Source organism: Parasteatoda tepidariorum, chromosome 9, assembly GCF_043381705.1.
Source record: "Parasteatoda tepidariorum isolate YZ-2023 chromosome 9, CAS_Ptep_4.0, whole genome shotgun sequence".
In the NCBI taxonomy this organism is placed as follows: domain Eukaryota; kingdom Metazoa; phylum Arthropoda; class Arachnida; order Araneae; family Theridiidae; genus Parasteatoda; species Parasteatoda tepidariorum.
The window spans coordinates 2,807,898-2,829,923 of NC_092212.1; the positions used below are offsets into that span (position 1 = coordinate 2,807,898).

General features: G+C 29.1%; 1 protein-coding gene across 1 annotated transcript in view; it reads right to left on the reverse strand.

Annotated features, from left to right (window-relative positions):
• LOC107453822 (ubiquitin-like domain-containing protein stuxnet) overlaps positions 1-19,244 on the reverse strand; it is a 33,054-nt gene extending 13,810 nt beyond the window's left edge. The window contains exon 1 of the mRNA XM_016070783.3: positions 18,906-19,244. Coding sequence (XP_015926269.2) covers positions 18,906-19,066 — 161 coding nt within the window. The 5' untranslated portion in view covers positions 19,067-19,244. The remainder of the gene's footprint in view (positions 1-18,905) is intronic.
• Positions 19,245-22,026: the final 2,782 nt, after the last annotated feature.

The following is a 22,026-nucleotide window of genomic DNA, read 5'->3' on the forward strand; positions in this document are numbered from 1 at the left end:
AAAAAACAATAATTTGTAGCGATTTCGGGCGACTACTTTTAACGTTTAGTTAGTAAAACACGCTTTTAAATTTTGATTTGCAAATATTTTAAAATTTTAAATGAATTTTATAACATTTACGTCCCTTTTGGACGAATATATTTTAATGATTTTAATCTTAGGGTATATTTTATCTATACTTGTTATTTTATCAATTTTGTCTTTTTACATCTTTATCCTATCTTTTATCCACAAATAATTTTATATCTTGAAATTTTATGCATGTAAACGGCTTTGTACAGTCGATTTTTATTTTTAAACATAATGTTTTAAAATTGTAACGTTTTTAAAATTTTCATTTTACTGATTTATACAAATTTTATGTCCTTTAGGACAGGCTAGTACTAATGTGTACTTATATCTTGTGTGTAATTCTTAACTTTTTCCTATTACCCAGCAACTAGCTCTAGCTCTCAATTCGATCCTATTGATACCTTTATTCAACTGTAGTATCTAGTAAGTAAAAATGAGTTCGTGATGTTACAAACATTTCGTTAATATAAGGGTCTGTTGGCCTGAACGGTACAACACCAAGCACGATCAATATTGTTTTAATTTGTTTTTATGTTAAATTGTTGAACGATATGTTCAATTTTAAGGGTCCGTTGACCTTCTTTCTCATGTGTTTCAATGTTTTCGAGGCTTGTTGCCATCGCTGTTACTGTAAAATTTTTAACATTTTATTTCTATATAATTGCTGTCAAATTAAATTGTTGTTCCACTGCATTCGGCGAATGGGCCTATAGGCCTAGGCCGCTGTAAAATTTCCTTAACGTTTAGTAAAGAAACAAAGCTCAAAAGCAAAATATTTTTCGAGTGATACAATGAGAATGCCTCTTAGGCAAAGCGTTAATAAGGTCTATGTCTGATGCTCCAGAGCAGCAATTTCTTCATTTATTATTATTTGGGTTGGCAGCAGTTATTTCTCTCAGATTCTTAAGTGATTTAGTTCATTTCTTTCATTATCATTGGAAATTTTGTAAACAAAGGAATGATTAGATATAAAGTTATTCAGAGCACACGATGGCTCAGGGGGTAGAGCACTCGCCTTCCAATGAGGCGAACCGGGTTCGAATCCCAGTCGATACGAATTCCGCATCCGGCTTGCACCGACCACAGCGCTGAAGTGAAATATCCTCAGTGGTAGAAGGATCATGGGTTAGAGTCCCTTTGCTATCAGGCTAAAAGTGGGAGGTTCTCTTGGTCTTCCTCTCCATGTAACGCAAATGTGGGGTATCAAAAAGTCTTCCACGAAGGCAAATTTCTACCAATACTCGATCCAGGAGTTTCCTTGTCTTCTGGAAGGGGTTCAAAATGACAAGGCTACGGAGTTGAACAGTAGTAGTCGTAAACCCATAAAATTGAGTCGGCTGTTCAACAACGGTTAAAAAATATATAAAGTTATTCAGGGTGGTGGTATCATACTTTATTTCTTGCAGGAATTAAATTGAATATTCACTGTCGAGAAAATCATAGAATTTGAAGGTTAAAGGATCAAATTCGTAAAAAATGCTTTAGAATAAAAAAAACTGTAGATATGTAAACATGAGTTAACATTTTTTAATAACTTCTCATTTAACTAACTCAATTTTTTAGTTCAAAAACCATTTTGAAAATTGGTGTGAATTATGCTCTGCAGTATAGAATGTCTTCTAAAAGTAGTGAAGTAACAACTACATTTCGAAGGTAATGTAGTCGCTACATTTAAAAAAGAAGTAGTTGCAAGGAAAATATAGCTCTTACGGTCACTCTTTGATCCAATTTAATTTGTTTGATCAGGTCTTTGATATTTTCAACGAATTCGACGCTATGGCCCGGGTCATCGAGGGAGTGCAACGAGAATCTGGAGTCAGTAAAATTTTTCAAATCTTCCATGTTATTTGTATTGCATTTTTTTAAAAAAGCCTGCCCAGGTTGCATTTTTTTTAAAAAAAAGAAAGAAAAAAAAACACCTATAATATCCATAATCAAATAAGGATATACATAAATAATATACATTATTTTAATTAAGTAGAGCAGTCGTAATTCTTTAATTGAATATATAGGGTCCTTTTTACAAATCTTTTGCATACAACTAGCCATATCAGAAATCCAACAAGAATATCCTTAATCAAACAATAATAAGCTTCTAATACAATCCAGAATAAAATAATAATAGCTTTTAAATAATATTCAGAATCAAATAATTATAGCTTTTAAATAATATTCTGAATCAAATGATAATAATTATTAAAAAAAAATAATTAAAAAAATTAATTTTCAAATAACAACTAGAATCAAATAATAATTATCTTTAAACAAATTCCAAAAGTAAATAATAATCATATCAAAATAATACCCAGAATTAAAGAAAAAAACAATTTTTAAATAATTTTCAGAATGAAATAATAAAAATCTTTAAACAATATCAGAAATCAAATAATAATAATCTTAAAATATTGCATAGAATAAACTAACAAAAAAATTTTAATATCCAGAATCAAACAATAATCTTTAAATCGAATCCAAAATCGAATAATATCCAGAATTAAATAGTAATAATCTTTAAACAATATCTAGAATCAAATGATTATCTTTAAATAATACATCGAATAAAGTAATAAAAATCTTTAAATAATATCCAAAATCAAATAATAATAAGTTTCGAATAATATACGTAATATATTTTTTACTTGAAGTGTTTTATTTCGTATCCGTTTTTTTTTCTTCTTTTTTATTGCTTTTTACATTATTGCATTATTACATTAGTTTGAAAGCACTCTTTTTTTGCGGATATAATAGTGTGAGCTAATGAAGAGATTATATTTTTTCATTTTTTTTTTTTTGTTTTCTAGATTTTTAATATACTATTTTTTTTAAATAAATTTCCTTTTTCTCTTTTCATAATTCTCTAATATTTCCTATGGTTTCTCAATATTTTTAACTTATTTTATGACTCTCCGTTTGTGTTTAAGCTTTTTACAGTCATTTTAGAAAGGATCAAAAATAAAAATAAATAATGACTTCATAACTAAATTTCTATTTCTATAAAAAGACAAAATTACTCTAAATAAATACTTAACGTATAACTAACTATTCAACACTACTTAAATTTGAATCTAAGACAACCTAATAAAACGAATAATAAAGTGTTATCAATAGATAGAAAAAAAAACACTATTTGTGTTGCCACATAAGAGAAATATACATATCAATACGAAAAATTCGTTCATATTTTTACGCAAATAATAATTTAATTTATTAGGATGATCAGAAAAAAATTTTAAATTTTATGGTACAGTTGTATTTTTGAATCTTCTGAAACTACCTGAGTAGTTTTAAACTACAAATCCCAATTAGTCAAATAATTCATGAGCTATGAAAAATTAAACTTTTTTGAGTTTTTATTGTTTGAGCAATTTACTACAAAGTTTAATTTTAGATTTTTCTAATTATTAAAGTAAGGTAAACATTTGATTGTTGTTGTAGTTCATTTACGTCACACAATGGGCTATTGGCGACGGTCTGGGAAACATCCCTGAGGATGATCCGAAGACACACCATCACAATTTTGATCCTCTGCAGAGGGGATGGCTCCCCTGCTTTGGTAGCCCGACGACCTGCACGCGAAGTCGAGCACTCCGCACACTGACCGCCGCCAGTGATGCTTGACTCTGGCGGGAACCGTGTCTTAACGATCAGTCCACTACGGGACCGGTAAACATTTGAATAATATTTCACAATTCACAAAACCTTTCGACCTTAAAATCACCATTGTTATAAAAAAATATGTTTTGCATTAAACTCTCTTTACATACATACGTTTAATAATTGTAAGCGAAAAATTACTGATTTCGATTAAACAGTTCAACAGACATAGCCAAATATCTAATAATCAATCCAACAGGTACACATTAAAGAAAAATAAGTAATTTATGTAAGAAAATGAAAATAATTTATTTCAGATAAAGAGTTCTTTATTTGATTTTACGATCCCTGTGAACAGTTTTATATTGGTTGTTTCCTGTAAATACCTTTTTAATATGGAATTTTAGAATCGTTATCAGAAATGAAAACAAAGAACAACGAACATTGGGGATCGTGTATTATTATTTAATAATAATAAGAAAAAAAACAATCGAAATCTGACAAATTGCAGTACAGGAGGGTGGATGCAATAAAAAACTAGGCAGGTTTGATTGCTGGAAAAAAAAAACAATGATTATAAACATCTTCGAGTTTCAACCTCCATTTAAAATTGTTTTCATGTTTATTACGACCACATCCCTGTTCTGAGAATTGTCAGATTTCGATATCGTTTCTTCTTTTTTCTTAGTTTAATAATAAGTTGGGACCCTCAATGCGTAAATCTTTTTAATTTTCATGATGAGGATTCTATAAAAAAAAAAAAGAAGAAACATATTAAGGTGTTTTTAACGGATGACGTTGTATGCCGGATTCATTCCATACACTTTGTTTCCTAAAATCTGAACATTCCATGGTTATTAACTTTCACTATAGAATTATAAATTCTAATCTGACACATTGTGAATTTAAATATTTACCCTTAAAGTTCTTAAAACCTTTTTCTAGTAGTTCAAAACTTGTATTGAGATTTTTTTTTAAAAATAATACTTCAACTTCAATTTTTTAAGTTTTTCTAGGTTCGAAGGAATTCTTATTTAATTAGGATTTTAACTTTTGAAGCGCCATCTGTTGGCTGCGAAACGTGCGATGATGCAGAATTCCTCCGGGCATAAATAATGTAATGTTTGTAGTAAATTTAAGTTAAAGCTAATAAAACTAAGATTAAATAATAAATTAAGAAATAACATTTAAGATGTCATTTTAATATTCAGAGGTCTGGAAGAACAAAAATTTTTATAGTAAAAGATTCAATTAAAATAATAACTTATAGCTGTGAATAAAACTGCATTAAATGTTTTCGTCTTGTTCGTGGTGGTTAGTGGGAAATAAATAGAAAACATTCAGAAGTTTCAACTTGGCGTCCTTTGATCAAAGCGATTTTTTTTTAAAATAAAGGCGGTAACAAATAACAGAATCTAATATACATAATTCTCTTACGTGGCTCCCAAATTTTGGCTGTATTTCTTTTCCGCCGGTGGCAACGTTTGCTTTGTTTTGTTTACGTTACTATTTCTCTTACACGGCGAATCGACCAAAATACAGCGCTTTTAAAAACGGAAACGGAAATAACCAGAGAGCATCAGCTGCGGCAATCTCATACTATTAAGCTAGGCAGAAGTGAGTAGTCTTTGTCGATAGATCTCTATTTTAGTATTTTGTCGAAAGCGCTTTTTTTCACGAATTATACTATAGCACATTTCTAATAGGTTTAACGAATTACATGTCATTTATTTGAATTCAAATTTATTTTAATGACTTAGTATTTACCAAAAAGATGTAATTTTTTTAAAAAAAAAGTTTTTATATGGATTTGAATGATTGTTTTGAATTCTTAGAATTTTGTGCATTTGCAATGTAGCTAAGTTAGTAGCGAGCGAAGCCATATAAGATTGCTTAGCAATTTTCGGGGGTTGGTGAGCGTCAGCGAGCAGGGGGCGCAGCACACTAGTATATTCAGTTTCTTTAAGCAAAAAGTCCTTTTTTTTTAATATATAAAGACCGTTTCCTCGTTCGACGAAATGTCGCATTGCATTTTTCGGCAGATTTCGTTAACTGAAGTCATTCTTCCAAATAAAAATTGTTTTTAATAAATTTTAATTTTTTACGAGATAATAGTAATAAAATAAAATATATTAGGAAATTCGAAAAAAAAATATTTTACATCATTATTAAAATATTAATGGGTTAACTCATTTGCGTTCTTTACCGAAATAAAAGAAAAATTGCCCTACATTCCAGCAAACGCAGCGGAAGTTTCGTCGCCATTATTTATTACGACCCTGAAATATTTATAAACAATTAACAACTCTGCTGTTTACCTTTTCGATGAAAGCAGCCATCATGACGTCAGAGTTAAAAGTTCCCTGGGAGCATACGCATGCGCAGAGCTTTAATGGCAGAGGTCGGATTCCCGCTATGACGTCAGCATCAACATTTTCCCTGACCCGTAAAAATAGCGAAAAAGAATAACGAAATACCCAAACTTTCATGCGAGTATTTATCACAACCTCTGATATTTCACTCTATGAACCTTGACAATCAATGAACAAAATTTTTTTTCCCACCTGCTATGCTTATCTTTATTTTGTGTACTCTTAATTTAGAAACAAGCTTATGAATTTTAAAAAGATATGCATTAGTTTGAAGTTCAATATTCTAAAGTTCATCACAAGTAGTTCAAGGTCCATAATCGCCCTTTAAAAAGTGAAAGCTACTGATGACATTTAAAGTTAGACAATTCCTTTGTAACATTTGAATGTAAGACGTTTTTTGGAACATTGACGCTTTGCAAAAATGAAAGAAAAAAACTAGTTAAGTTAAAAAAAATTTAAAGAGATTTCAATATACTTTCACTAGTAAAAGAAATCGATTGAAATGGAAAAGAATCGTGTTTTTTTCTTATTGCCAATTTAAATATTTTATCAAAACAAAATGTATTAGAATTATTTTAGGAAAATAGTTACTCGGTTATGATAGAGTTCTTCTGCTGCGCATGTACAAAGAGAAGCCTATGAAAATAAGAGAAAAAACATCTTCGGTTCAAAAAAAATACTCTTTATTAAAGCTTGCATTTTAAATTAGGTTGTCCCTACTTCAATGTTTAGATGTCATATCTTTAAACGCCTGCTAATTCTGCAATACTTAGCCCATTGCATGCGAGCAATTTTTCCAAAAAACGTATTACAACTGTTAGAGAATAAAATTTTAAAAAAGTGGTACACAAGATTTCATAAAAGCTGGAGCAAGCTTGTCACTATAGCTAAAATTTCAATTTTTAAAAATAAAAAAAAATTAAGACGGATGATTGTAGTAGTGATTACATAAATACTGAATCATTTATGTTAGTGGTAATCACGAAGGGATGATTTCTTTGAAAAACCGTGTAGTTTTTGTTTCAACAACTTTTTAAACTTTCGTATGGAAGGCAGAAATTTTTTAAATTGTATTTTTGCGTGACTCACTTGCAAATGGGTTTATTGATTTACAGATACTTTAATCCTTTGCATTAACTTAAAATACAATATACTCTCGATAACTCGAACTTCGATGTCTCGAAAATCTTGTTATGTCAAAAAAAAAAAATTATTTTCCCCCCTGGCATTATATATATCCACCTATTCCTATGTCGAAGAGTTTCTTCTCAAAACCTTGCTGTGTCGAATTTTTTTAGAAATAAGAAAATGAATTTTTTTCAGAAAAATTACAATGTAAGTTCATTGTAAGGCAATTATTTTCTATTGAATGCATTATTGTTCTTGTCTTACTTTTAAAAATTAAACTATCATTGTTGTATTTACACCTATAATCAACTATCATTACATACATATTTAATAGTAGTTAATCTTACGTTTCATGACTCTACTTTTTAAAGTAATATTTTAAAATATATATATATTTTTTTAAACTTTTTATAATATATATCTTTTCAGAGCATATTTAGTTCTGAACTTGTTAGTATCTCGAAGTTTTTTCAGTGTCCCTTCAACTTTGAGATAAGGAGAGTATACTGTACTAAAATTCGAAGTTAGGAAAAGAACTTTCAACTGTAAAAGAAATCGATTCACATGAAATGGACATTTTTTCCCCCTGGTTATTGTCAAATTAAAATGTAATGATAATATTGTAAAAAAAAATTTTGTTTTACACTTATTCTTTTTAATTGATAAATAAAAGAAATCTCTGACGTAAGAGAAAAAATCCAAAGTAACCATTTTCTTTTTAGTTATGATATTATACCAAGTAGAGAGTGCAGAGGTCATTCAGCCATAGGTGGACCAAAAAACAATGCTAACCCTGTGCTAAATTATATTACTAATTTTAATATTTATGCATGCAATGAAGTCGGTGTACAATTAGACAGTGCGCAAAATAAAAAATTGACAACTCTAAACAACTTTTGATTTGATGATCGGATCTTCAAGTTCTAGGACTCAATCTTAAAGGATGGAAAAAGTAACCTCATATATGCTAATGAATTAGAGCGGGCGATAGTTAGAAGTTAATCATTCAGACACAAAAACGTACTTTCTTTGAATAAGTACACCCTATTTATTTATTTTTTTAGACAGATACAGATTTCTGAATCCCAAAATATAGGGGAGAGCCAAAGATCAAAATGACGAGTTTTCAAAATTCGATTTCTCGGTCACCATTCGACCGATTTCGCACACATTTTGTATCTTGCCATTTAAAATTGCAGTCTTTAAAATGAATTAAGAAATGGCATGCCTCACCATTCAAAAGTTGTTTGATTATTAATAAATAAAATAATAAATATTTATTAAAAGTTAAGACTTCGTATGGAATTATCTTTGGATAAACAATTACATAATTGTGTGCAAATTTTTTTGAATTCGCTTAAAAAGTTTACGCGATGAGTGAAATACGCAAAAAAGTAAAATTAACATTAAAGGGTCCAAATATTGGACCGACACCTCCTGATCCAATCGTTAGGCCCCTATATTTTGGAGTANATTAATAAATAAAATAATAAATATTTATTAAAAGTTAAGACTTCGTATGGAATTATCTTTGGATAAACAATTACATAATTGTGTGCAAATTTTTTTGAATTCGCTTAAAAAGTTTACGCGATGAGTGAAATACGCAAAAAAGTAAAATTAACATTTAAGGGTCCAAATATTGGACCGGCACCTCCTGATCCAGTCGTTAGGATCCTATTTTCCCAGATTGCGGCTAGCCCGTATATTTTGGAGTAAAAAATTTATATGTGGTCAAAAAAGGTATGTTTATTCAGAGAAAGTACGATTTTGTATCTGATTTCATACCTTAAAATATCGTGAGCACTGAACTCATTAGACTATTTGAGATCATCCTCTCAAACCATTAAGAATGAGAACGTGAAGATCCGATTATTAGATTTAAAAAATTTTCACAGTAGTTCGTTTATTTCTTTGCGCACTGCACATGCAACCACTTTTTACATTGCCAACCCATTTTTGAAATTTTTAAAAACTTACTTTTAAATATTTCATTTATAAATTTTTACGACATACATTCTTTTTTTCTTTTAATAATTTTTTTTGTAGTCGACTTATTTTATATAGATATAAAAAAAATAATAATAATTGGTTGCATTCAAAATTTATATATGCGTATTTTTATTGCTTTTAACAGCAAAACGGTTAATTAATTGCGATAACAAACAACTTTTATATAATTTCTGCTCTTTTTTAATGCAAAATAAAAAAAACATCAAAAATGAAAGCAAATGAGATAGCTGGAGATGAACGGCGAAAGGAAGAGAAAAGGGCATTGACAGTTGAAGAGTTGGTGTTTCTTGAATCTTAAGGCACTGCCATTTAAAAAAAGAAAGGATTCTAGAGAAGAAGGTAAAAGCGCGTGGGTTGGCAAGATTTCACCTTTCATTTCACTGAATGGAAACATTTACTTATTTTTTTTCTTTTTCTTTCCTCTTGGAAAAAAAGATCCGGATTTAATCAACAATGTGGAAGGACGTCGCTGCAATCAAACCTGCATTGGGTGAAATTGCCGTTCAGGAGATAAATGTTGCTTTGTTTGTTTACGTTCTTGTACAGTGATTCTCAATCATTTCAGCCACGGAACTCGAAACGATCTAACTTCTTTTGGTGGAACCCTGCCTTTAAAAAAAAAAAATGTTCGTTTAAAGGTGTAAATTTACATGAAATTTTTCATTGTTTCATCGATAAGCCTTAAAATTCGGTTTTATGTTCAATAGAATTCGCAAATCAACAGAGGTTACGTTTTGTGCAAGCTAATTCAAAAATTAGCTAAAATATAATTTTTGAAGAAAAAAAATTTCAATTGTGAGAAAGTTTAGCAGAGAAAGATATTCTTTATCTTTAAATTTGGTTATTTCATTTTGAATTGCTAAGTTCAATAAGAAATACTGATGCAGTAATTTATAAATGCATATAGTCTAGCAATTTATTCAATGTAGTGATATTGGGGGAAAAAAATATTTCTTAAAATTTCCTTGTTCAATTTTATATAAATAATTTCATAAAAAATAACCTTCATATTAAATAAATTTCGAATTATTTGTGAAATATAAACCAATTAAATATACAATCTTTCCTTCAGCGGAAAATGTTTTGGAAGATTTTACGTATCAAAACTGTTGGCAGAATTTGAAAGATCATGCTTGATGAAATTTGCATCAACCAAAATGACGTAGGGATTTAAAAACCGTTCCCCTTTTAACAATACCACTCTAATTAAAATATTTTCCTCATCCGAATCCTATAGAATGATTTTATCTCCTCTTTTCGGTCCTTCAATGGGTAAAAAACATGGTAAGAGAGTAACAATAAAGTGATCACCCAGACCCATAGCAAGTAAATACTATGAAAAATACTTTTGACAAGTACGTAACACAATGGTCTAACACACTATTGTCGGTGCATTTTTATAAGTCGAAAACTCGATCCAGTTTTCCAACATTGATTTCCATATTGTTTTGGTTGTCATCAGCATATTGGTTTTGGAATTACATACATTTGCAGGCTTGTACTCTCAATTCAGGCTTATAAACTTTAGTCAAATAGAAAAATAAATAGCACAATACAGAGAAGGACAACACGAAGATACATTCAGGGTAACAGCGGGATTCGAACCTGCTACCACCACGCTTTCCACAGAGTTTGCCGGGTGATACCGCTCGGCGTAAAATTAATACAAGTCATGAAGGTATTCTGCCGCGCAAAACAAAAATCAACGTAAGCGACGAATAATTCAAAACTGAGATTTATATTTAATGCATTTGGCATCCCTACATGATAAACTACATGTTACAAAAACATTTCTTAAGAATAATAAATTTTGCTCATCAGATTTCAGAAATTTTATTGTAGCGTTCAGAGAGTTAGCAATAAAAAGAAAAAAGTTATCAACCTATTTTTCTCTGAATCTATCAAAAGGCACTTACATTTCTTTTTCAATTGCACAGCAGTATAGTTTTCCTATAGTTATTTTTTGTATCCATAATTAAAAGTATAATTAACCAGCACCTAATTAACCAGTATACTGATATTATTAAGTTTTTGACTTCGATTGTTTTCTAAATTACAAATTTATAACTATAAGAATTGTTCTTTTCTTTATTGCAACATAATTCTACACTACAATATAAAGTTATTTAAATCAGTGTCTGATCTTATTAACAGTTTCACAATTATTATTTTTTGAGCAAATTACATCCATATACTTTTATAAATTACAGTTTAAAAGATTCGTTAAATGATTCCTCTTACACAATGTGATGCAAGCAAAATTTTTATTTAATGCATGCGTCCGTTTCGTAGGCAAAAATATTTGTCAACTCATCAAATTTACTATAACAATATAATTTTAATTTTAAATGCTATTTTTAAAAATTATTACTTAGAAAAATTATTAATGTTTATGATAGATTTCAATCGAAGGGAAATATTTGAACTTTGGAAGGAGGGCCTGTGCAAAAATAATTCTTTTAAGTACGTATATTTTAAGCGAATCATTTCAACTATCGTAAAAAAAAAATATACTGTTTAATGACAAGTAACAACAATTATTGCGAGGCAATCGTCAGGGTTAATGAGCGGCAGTGACAGGGGGCTGCTCAGCCCCCTTATACAAAAATAGAATTACCCCTTTTTAAATATCAAGGAATTTTTGCAGGTATCAAACGAATATAACAAACGATTTCGTCCTAAGTAAATATAATTACATTTTAATTTCTGGAAGACAATGTGATATTTCTAAATATCATAAGTATAAGGGTATTTAAAAATATCAGTTTTAACTTATATTTATTAAAAAATATGAATTTTAAAACGTGACAATGCATATATTTCAACATTTCGAAAGGACAAGTTAAAAATTTTTTAATGTGAATTATTACTATGATAAAAAATGTTTACTTTAAGCAACGAAAAAAGTTAGCTTCGTTTTGTAAAATGTACATATCATTTTATTCAAATCAAGACCTTTATGAATTTTTAGACATATATTACTGTGTTAGCTTGAAATTAGGGAGTTTTTTTGAAAAAGAAATGAAATAAAAAAATAGAAGATGTCACGTCAGAAAAATGCTTTTGACATCGATTGAGTTTTGACATTATGTGCGGGTCATTATTACGTAATGATGACGGCAGTAGAAATGACAAATTGAAATGCCGCCACAAGAGCGATCTATTCTGCCATTATAGCAACCTGTAAAAAACAATCAGCTGGCAGTGGATTGGAGTCTCACGTGACATAGTGACGTCAATTGTAAGGGATGACGTCGTTCTGACGTCAATTCCCGGAACATATCACATGTCGAGGAACATTTTGGAGATTTTGAAGGTTCGATTATAACTCCGCCTTCTATACTACCAGGTTCAAAAGGAATTTTTTTTAATGTTTCGAACTTTTATTAAATTTGCAATCCAGTGTTTTAACTATTTACTTTTCAAACACTTTGCAAATGCCGAAAACAATTTATGAAAAACATCAATTCGTGCAAAAATAAAGTTAGTGGTACATTACTGCGAAAACAACAAATCAATAAATACTGAAAATTCGTCTGAAATCAGTTAACTTTCGAATAGCTTGACCGAATTATTTAAAATAGTTTGAAGGAAAATAATGTTTCTAGGAATAATTTTAGTTAGAAATTATTCTAATTTTAAATTTGGAACCATTAGCATTTTTTCAATTGTGCACTTAAATGCCCTCTTTCACAAATGTACATGTTTTCATAGTTTTAAATTTTCAAAAAAATATTCATTTGTTATCGGTATATTTTGCAGTTTAATAAATAAAAAAATAAAAATCATTTAAGGGGTTTTCCTTAAAAAAAATGTAAACTATGTACTATTTGTCAGTCATTGTTGTTTCGAATACTGTTATATGGTGCGAAAACAAGTGCATCACGAACTAAAATAAATTATTTAACTTATTTATTGGTTAAGATTTTATTTATCAAGCAGTTTAGTCTAAAAATACACATAAAAAAAGTTATTTAACTTTTATAAAACCGTTTAATAAAATCCATTTCAGGAAATTTATTAAGAAAATTATTAAAACTTGTAAATAATGGAGCCAGCTTAAGAAGTTGATTACGGCGGAAAAAGAAATAGAAAAATTGAGGGGAAAAATCTTAACAATAGGACGGAGATTTCACGGCAGGATATATTAAAGGTTACACCATTCTAATATTATGACACGATTAATGATGTGTCACACAAATTATGACACAATATACATGAAATCAACCGATTCTCTCTTTCCTCCAAAGAAACGCGAAGAAAAAAAAAGCAGGTGGAAGTTGTTAACCTTCCCTGTGGTTTATCTGCAATGGAGCAGCTTATTTTGTTATACAAAACTACAAGAGGAAAAGTGGATGTAGTGCTGCTAACTTTGTAGGATTTCCTGGTAGACTACTGGATTTTGTCCATTTCCTTTGGTTTCTATACATTTTAGACAACTTCCTAAAATTGGCAAATTTCCCGGAGAAAATGGCTTTCTCATTTTAAATTTTATTAACTGCCATAGTTTATTTTTTATTGAGAGCCAAATATTCTTAAGACAATTCGAAAATACTTATTTGTTGTTTTGATTGACACTTTTAACCTACATATTATTCAATCGTAAGTTATAATTCCAAAACGAAATAACGGAAAATAGTGTAGCCAATTTAAATCTTCAGTTACTAATGGAATATAATAATTTTTTTTAATTTTTTTGAATAAAAATAAAGAAATAAATAAAAAATTCCATGCAAAATGCATGGGTCAACATGCATAGTATATGCTAGGATACGGGTGAATCGCTTGCTTCAGGGGTGGAAGTGTCCAAAATCACCGAAAATACGTTTTGTTAATATTTGAACGGCCATTTGCTTGCCATAAGTGGTCATTTAAAGAAAAGATCAATGCTTCCAAAATATTTATGTACTAGTACATATCAAACTAAAAAAAAAGTTCATTATTTTTTAAATAAAGATTTTTAACTATCCAGCATTTTCAGCATTAAATATGTAATACATTTTAAAATGCTTGCACTTAAAAAAAATCATAATTGTTTAATAAAATTTGCAAAAATATTTTAAAGCATAAATTAAAAAAATTACGAAAATAAATTTTAAATTTATTACTTAAATGTTAAACTTAAAAACAAGTGAAACTTGAAAACTTGATTACAAATCAACATTCTTTCGCCATTTACGATACTTTCTAATTACTTTAACTTCGAACAGTATACTTTCGGTGTCAGAGATAACGACATTTATTATAAATTTCACTTACCAAGTATTAAAAGAATCAATTTTTAGAATCGTAAAAATAATTTACTAAACTGTTACATTTAAACCTCTTTATTAATTTTTTTTTGTTTAATTTTTAAATTGAAAATTAGTTTCTTTTTGTTAAACATTTTTGTTCAATTTGAAAACAAATATTTATTTGTAACCATTATCATTATAAATTTTGTAAGATAAATACTTATTAATTTTCACATTATTTGGGTAAAGTGAAATTGATTTTGAGCTTATTATTATTAAATGTATTTATTTATTTTCATTGTTATTTTAATTCATTCAATTAAAAAAAGTAGCGTCATTTTAAAGGTAAAAGGTGAACAACATTATAATTCGATGAGCAAAAACAAAAACAAGATCAACAAAAACAAGATTTAATAAAGAATATTTAAGTAAGAAATAAATAAAAAACATCAGCGAAAAATAATTATATTTAGCAAGTCATAGGCCGAAAGACATTTAAACTTAAAAAATAAAATTAAAAAAATCTTTTCAATTTTGAAATAAACTTTCCAGAAATTATATTATCACAACAGGCATGTTAAAGTTGTTTACATAATTATGTGTTTTTTTCAGAATGCATATTTATGTTTATGTGTTGTTCAGTGAATATAGTTTTGTACGGACAAAGAGAAAATAATAATAAAAAAATTAAAAAAAAGGTCAATCCCCGGGCAAAAGCAATGAAGCTTACAAACAACTCGCAGGTCGTACTTTCTTTGACCTTGAACCCGAATTCGAAAACAAATTTGTTTTTCGAAATCATTGATGGTTTTCGTAGCTTTTCTTGATTCTCATGGATGGAAATAAAGAATGCTTTTTCCATGCTTCGAATGAAAGTTGTTGAAAAGCAGAGAATAATCGAAAATACTAAGAAGGGGCTCTTTTTTTCTCCTCCCCTACCCTCCGCCCTTCACACTTCCCGAGCAGCGGCAGGACGTAGATGGAATGTCCGTGGGCGGCGGACGCCCACGTCCCCTAACTGTGACCGCATTCTGAAAACAAAGAAGCATTTTCGTCCTACCTCTCTTTGAGTTTCCACTACTCGCGCCCCGGTCGCCCTTCGCATTACATTCGAATGAACAAAAGTTTAACAAAGTGACGATAAAGATTCTAATTCTTTCTTAAAATAACTATTGATCAGAAATGTTCGTCGGAACGGAACATCAATATCACTTAAAAAGTGTTTTACTTTCTTTACACAAGACATTAGGCTTTCTTTTTTTTTCTTCCTATTATATACTTCGAAGAGGCATTTAAAATTGATTTACTTGGGAATGACGTCGGAACTGCAACAGAGTGCCGATTTAAGTCCTACAACAAACCATAGGCGCCATAGTTTGGGGAGGGGGACCTAGAGAATAGGATCCCCTGTATATAGAAATCAGTACTAGTCCCCGTAAATAATTCCATAAAAAGAATAAAATCTTCGTGAAAATCTTCAGTTCTCTCTAGAAATGAAATAATTTATCTTTTTGCTGATATTAAGCACATTTAAGAATATTTTTTTTTATCTTATCAGTAAAGAACTATTTTGACTGTGTCATTTAATTTCGACCCCCTCAAAAATTGAACCCCTGCGACGCCTATGCATCAAGCATAAATCCAGTAAACGAGAAATAAAATTCGACGAGAAATTCGACGAGAAATAAGCATTATAGCATATGCAGAAGAAGAAATTTAACCGGTATAGACATAAAAAAAATTCGAATTTGTTCACACAATTTTAAAAATGACTTCAATTTGTTCACATAATTTAAATGACAGACTTAAAAAAAAAATGAATAAATTTCAGCTTTGACAAATGCACATTGAATCATAAAATCTGTTTAAATAAATTCACACATGAATATGTAAACGAACAACACATTATGTTATTACCAAACATGCATTTAACTGCAGCATTAAAAAACTTATGAAATCCAATAAATACACATTATATGAAGCTAATGATATCATCAAAATACTTCGCCTTTGATCTTTTAAAAATTAAATCTAAAAGTTTTCTTAAAGGTTTTTAAATATCATGCTTTCATAAGTTTGCTTTTCTTTATCTTTTCAATTCATATATTTTACATAAAAAAATCAAATGCTTTTTCGAAATTGAAAATTGTTATGGCATAGAAAGAACTAAAATATATAATAATTAAATTTAGAACACAAAACAGAGAATTTCTTTTCTTTGAATTTCCACCTTCTTCATCGTGTTCTATTTTAAGTAATATAATATTATACAAGAGCCAATTCAAAATTTGGCCAGAGTGAGATCAAGATGCATAAAAAACACCGAAAAAAACTTCTCTGTAAAAAGCAAAACATTCGTAAGAAAAGATAGTAAGTCGTGCGAGTTCTTTTTACAGACTTCTCAACCTTGTCATTTATTCACTGATTGCATTGGAGGTTTACAGAAAAACAAACTTACGCAGCGTCATATGCAAAGGTCGCAAATATTTTTACTCTCGTAGCAAGCATGGGCGTACTCCCAAGGTCCATTGATTCTTATCCATCTAGTGGTAAAAAATAATCTCTGTCTAATTCCTTTATTATCGTTTGCAGTTACTATTTTGAATCCTTATAGAATTCTATTATTATCGGTTTTACGTTGTTAAAAGTTATTAATATTTCAACATCCTTTACAAAAATATTCACTATTTTTTAAGACTCTATTGTTTGCAGGTTTTAACATTACGTCCTTGTTGACTTTTTCGAATAATTGCTTTTAATTTTAATCTCACTTAAGGTATCCGACTACCTTAAAAAAGAGGATTTTTACAAAAAATCACTTTTTTATTTTATTGCTTTATAATAATGCCCAATTTTTCTAGTTTTAAAAACTGTTTTGTTTTTGAATGCACGTCAAGCAGAACTTTAGTTATAGCTATTTTAGTAACAGATGACAGCTGTCCAACTTACCGGAAATTACAAAAATGAAGCCGGTAGTAGGTAATAGTTTCGGTTCCATTTCTATTTGTGTGTTTATTTTTCTTAGATATTTAATTTTTAAAAGCTCTTAAACTCACGGCTAATAATCTGANTAAATAAATATGTTATTATATTTTCGCATGTATTTTCCATTGATAAACTTATAATTAAAAAATTTTAAAAAAATAATAAATCTTAAAAATCATTTTTGAATCAAACAAAAAAAAAATTTTATATACAGAGGATAAAAAACAGTAAAACATTAAACATTGTTTTTATTTAAATTCAACTTATACAGTAAAAAAGAAATTTTTAGTTTAAAATAACTGTTGTAAAAAAAAAAAGAAAACAAAACGAACTTTATATTATTGGATAAATATTTCGTATACTTTCATGACAAGTAAAGCTTTCGAAGTAATAATAAGCATTCATTATATACATTATATTATAAGAAGGCAATAAGTAATAGTTTTCCTATTTCTTCAGCAAAAAAAAAAAAAGTTGAAAAAGCTCACCGCTTTTCCCTGCTATTACATTAAAAAAAAGAGAAAAAAAAAAAAAAAGAATTGGAATATAAACTTTTCGTCTAAAAGTCTTTAACTTTCATTTTAGTTTCTGTTTTCTGATAAATAGTTCCAGATGCGAGTCATGCTTAAAGCGCATGCGTCATTTACAGTGGGACATAACAAGAGAGATTTCCTAAAACTTCTCTAAGAATCAATACTTCTTCATAGACCACTTTTGCGCACATAACCCAGCCTTGTCAACCCCTGGACCACCCACACATTAACCTAATAGGGGGGTGCGCAAAAAAAATGATCTTTGGAAATGTTATTGCAACCCTATTCAAAGGTAAATTCTAGCACACACATTCAATGCAATTAACAAAAATTAAAAGCAACCCGAATAAAACTAAATTTTTAAATACGTCATAATAATTTTTCGCATAAGAAAACGCTTAAAAACCTGCGTATTAATAATATATTTACACGAACTTCAGTCACCTTAAAAAAAATTAATAATAAAAGTTTAAATTTAAGCGCTAATTATATGTTGCTTTCATTAAAAAAAACTTGGTAAAATTGAGTATTTAATTTTATACATACATTAAAATGAAAAGACAGGTTATAAACATAATTCTTAAAACTATTTCTCAAGACAAAAACAATGACCCAACAAAACAAGCATTTTAATTCTGTATTTAAGTGGTTTAACAAAAAATTAATTTTACATTTGCATTCAGTTTAATGCAATAGATATTTTTTTATGTTATTTGCTGAAGCTAAAACTTTCTTATATACATATATATATATTTAAAATTACAATTTCTTTAAAATAATGACTCATTAGGCGATGCTTTGTGTTGACATAGCTGCAAACAATTCATATAAATGAACTGCTGATCTTTAGCATTTAATTTGCTTATAAATCATGCAAATATAGGTTAATAGAAGAAAATAAATGGATGATTGAATTTTTCAAGCATTTAAAAAAATGTTTTTTAGCATAGAAACAGGAGAAAAAAATGTCTTACTTGTTTCGATGCAACAAAATAATTTTGTCTCTTGGAACTTTGAGTCTTTTTGCTAAAGCAAGTTTTAAATTGTTGACGGAACACTGTGAAGGCAAAGTCACTTCAATCCGTCCCCCTGTTGTTGGCTGAACATAAAAAGTTCTGTTATCGACTTCAGCCATTTGAAGGGAACACCTTTTGCACCCCCTTCTAAATCGAACGAAATCTTCTGGAGTACTGAAAGGGACGATTTTTGAAACCGGCGTTCCTCCACGTTTTTTCCTCGTTACGCGGTCACTCGTCACCCACACACACACCTCGTAGTAGCGTGATTACGTCATAAGCATCAGGTTTGCCTTCACCAAAACAATTACTAGGCGATCGCCAACTTCATGACTCGCCAAAAAACTCACCAACAATACCATCGCATATTTGATCTAGGGAACGCAATGTAAAATGAAAACGTTTGTTCGTACATCCTGAGAAAAGCAGAAAAAACTCGAAAGAAAAAATTCTTCTATAACTAGGTCAATAGAAAAAAGATATTTAAAAATAATAAGTAAAAAGATAGTTTATAATTAATTCATGGAATGAATGACATAATTTAAAACACATTTTGAACAAAAAAATGATATTGATTCTAAAATCATACAACCAATTTTTTTTATTTTTTTGAAATGTAAAGCCCAATTCAAAACGAGGCATTTTTTTAACCGTATTCATCTTATTGAATCAGAAAAATCGTAACTTGAAATGAATTATAAAGAGTCATAATAAATGTATTATATTTAACCGAATCGTATACTATAAATATTTATCCAAAATAGTTTCTAAATTAACTAGGAAGTGAATGTGAATTTATAGTTTTAACTATACCCATTTAGTTTAAAAAATAATTAACCAAAAAGCTAATTATCTGACAAATGCTCCACCCCTGTAGCGAAATGTGTGCTTCGTTGTTTCGCGCATGATTTATTTAATTTAATTCATTATTTATTTCATTTAATTGAAATTTGATTAAATTGATTTCGATCATTATTACGTATGCATGAAGATATAAAACTTATTATTCAAAGCGTTATTTAAAAATAAGGCAAGCAAGCAGAATTCTTTTCAGTACATATATGTTAAGTAAATAATTTTAACTTTAATAAAAAAAAAAAATTTAAAAAAACTGTTTTCTGCCAAGAAACGACAATTATTGCGAAGGATTGGTGAATGGTAGGGTGTTTAACTCATGTTGCTCAAGTGAGGGTAGATTTAATTTTTGCCACTTACTTGTTCGCACTTTCCGATTTTGGGCGCTTTGAGAAATTTTTCAGATTTGACGAAAATGTGTTTTCCATCACGGATTGGCTTTGTACAAATGTAAGGCAATAAAAGACAAAATGAACAAAAAATTGAGAAAATAATAAAAAATAAGTTTAAAAAAGTAGGAAAGCTAGAAAAAAAAAAAGAAATCTACTAAAAATGTAATTAATCCGCTTTCTATCACATTGAACAGAAGAATTAGAATGGTGTTCTAATTAGGAATTCTCGCAAAAAGAGATATTCCGCTCACTTCGCTTGTCTAACCTATGAAACACTTCTGGTAATCTTTTGCTCTAGACGCTAATTTATCGTGATTGAATAATATCGTGGTGAATTTGTCATTAAATGTTCAGTATAACATATGTTATACTTTTATGTAAACAAAATACATATGCTTATTAGTTCAATGACGTTTACAGATAATAAAACAAATTAGGAACATTTCTATCGTTGTGATAGTAGTTAGATTTTCTGTTGCGAGCAAATGAATTTTATTTGTAAGGATTTTTCTCCCGTCAAAACAAAACAAACTTTAACAGTTTCAAATTTCTTTAAGTTAAAACGATAGACAGATCTGAAAAATAATTTCGTTTGATGATGGAGGTGTTGAAAAACTAAAAGACAGCGTACCAACTACATGAGTATTTACGTTAAAAAAGTTAAAATCAGTTATTACATTCATATAATGCGTTTAGATGCCAATCAGTTTTATTTAACATTTTTTACACCTAGATGAAATAATTTTTGCAGTTAAAATTTTTTCTTTCCCTAATATTTAGATCCAGGATTTGAGACGCAACTGATCTAGGCCTTTACACGTGAGTGCACAAACATATAATTTCTGTACGTTATTGCATCTAGCCGTTGTGGCTGTCCCACAACTCATTTTAAAAATTTTACTTTTTATATAAATTTAGGACATTTCATTTATAGTATAACAATAAACAGTGAGAGAATTTAATAATTGACGTTAATAAAAATATAAAAAAATAATAATTATTATTAATATTTGGCAATAAAAAGTTTTAGTATTCGAGTTAAATAATGCAGAATACATTAAATTGAACTACCGTTTGAACAAATAAATAAATTATGTTATAGTTTATGTTTAAAATTATACAGTCAAACCCCGCTATAATAAACACGGCTTATAGTGAACTCCCGGATATAGTGAACGAAATGCTCGGTCCCGTGCCTTGCTATACACGTATGTTATTTTTAGTGCATATAGTGAACCAAAAAAGTGAGGAAGTTGGATATAATGAACTTTTTTCTGTCTTCGACTGATTCCCCCCCCCCTTCATTTTCTTTGTAATAATTTTGAAATTTCTACTTCAAAATAAATTCATTTACCGATTTTTAAAAGCATCTATAGAAACTACTTTTATGTGCTCGAATGGCAGGTTAGAAAAGCGGAATAACAGAAATTCAGGAAAAATTATTTGAGAGTCTGGAATTGTAACGTTTAAACTAAGAGCTTTAATAAAGCATTTTATTTTTCTTAAGAATTCTTCTGCTTTTTTATGAAAATTTGTAACGATGCTGTTTTTATGCAGCGTAATGTTGTAACAATAAAAAAAAACACGCACATGCGACAACTTAAAGCAGAAAAGATGGAAAATATTTCAAAATGTTCCAAGAAATATTAGCATTCTCTATCAAAAAACGCCGTTCTAATCAACGAATCAGGTCAGAAGATATTATGGAAAAATTAATCTCCAACAATGGATATCAGCAATAAAATTTCATATTTCCGATATAGTGGTTGAATTACACGAAGTCGGAAAGTGGGATTGATTAGAAACCCTCCCCATAAAAATTTGCAAATTGT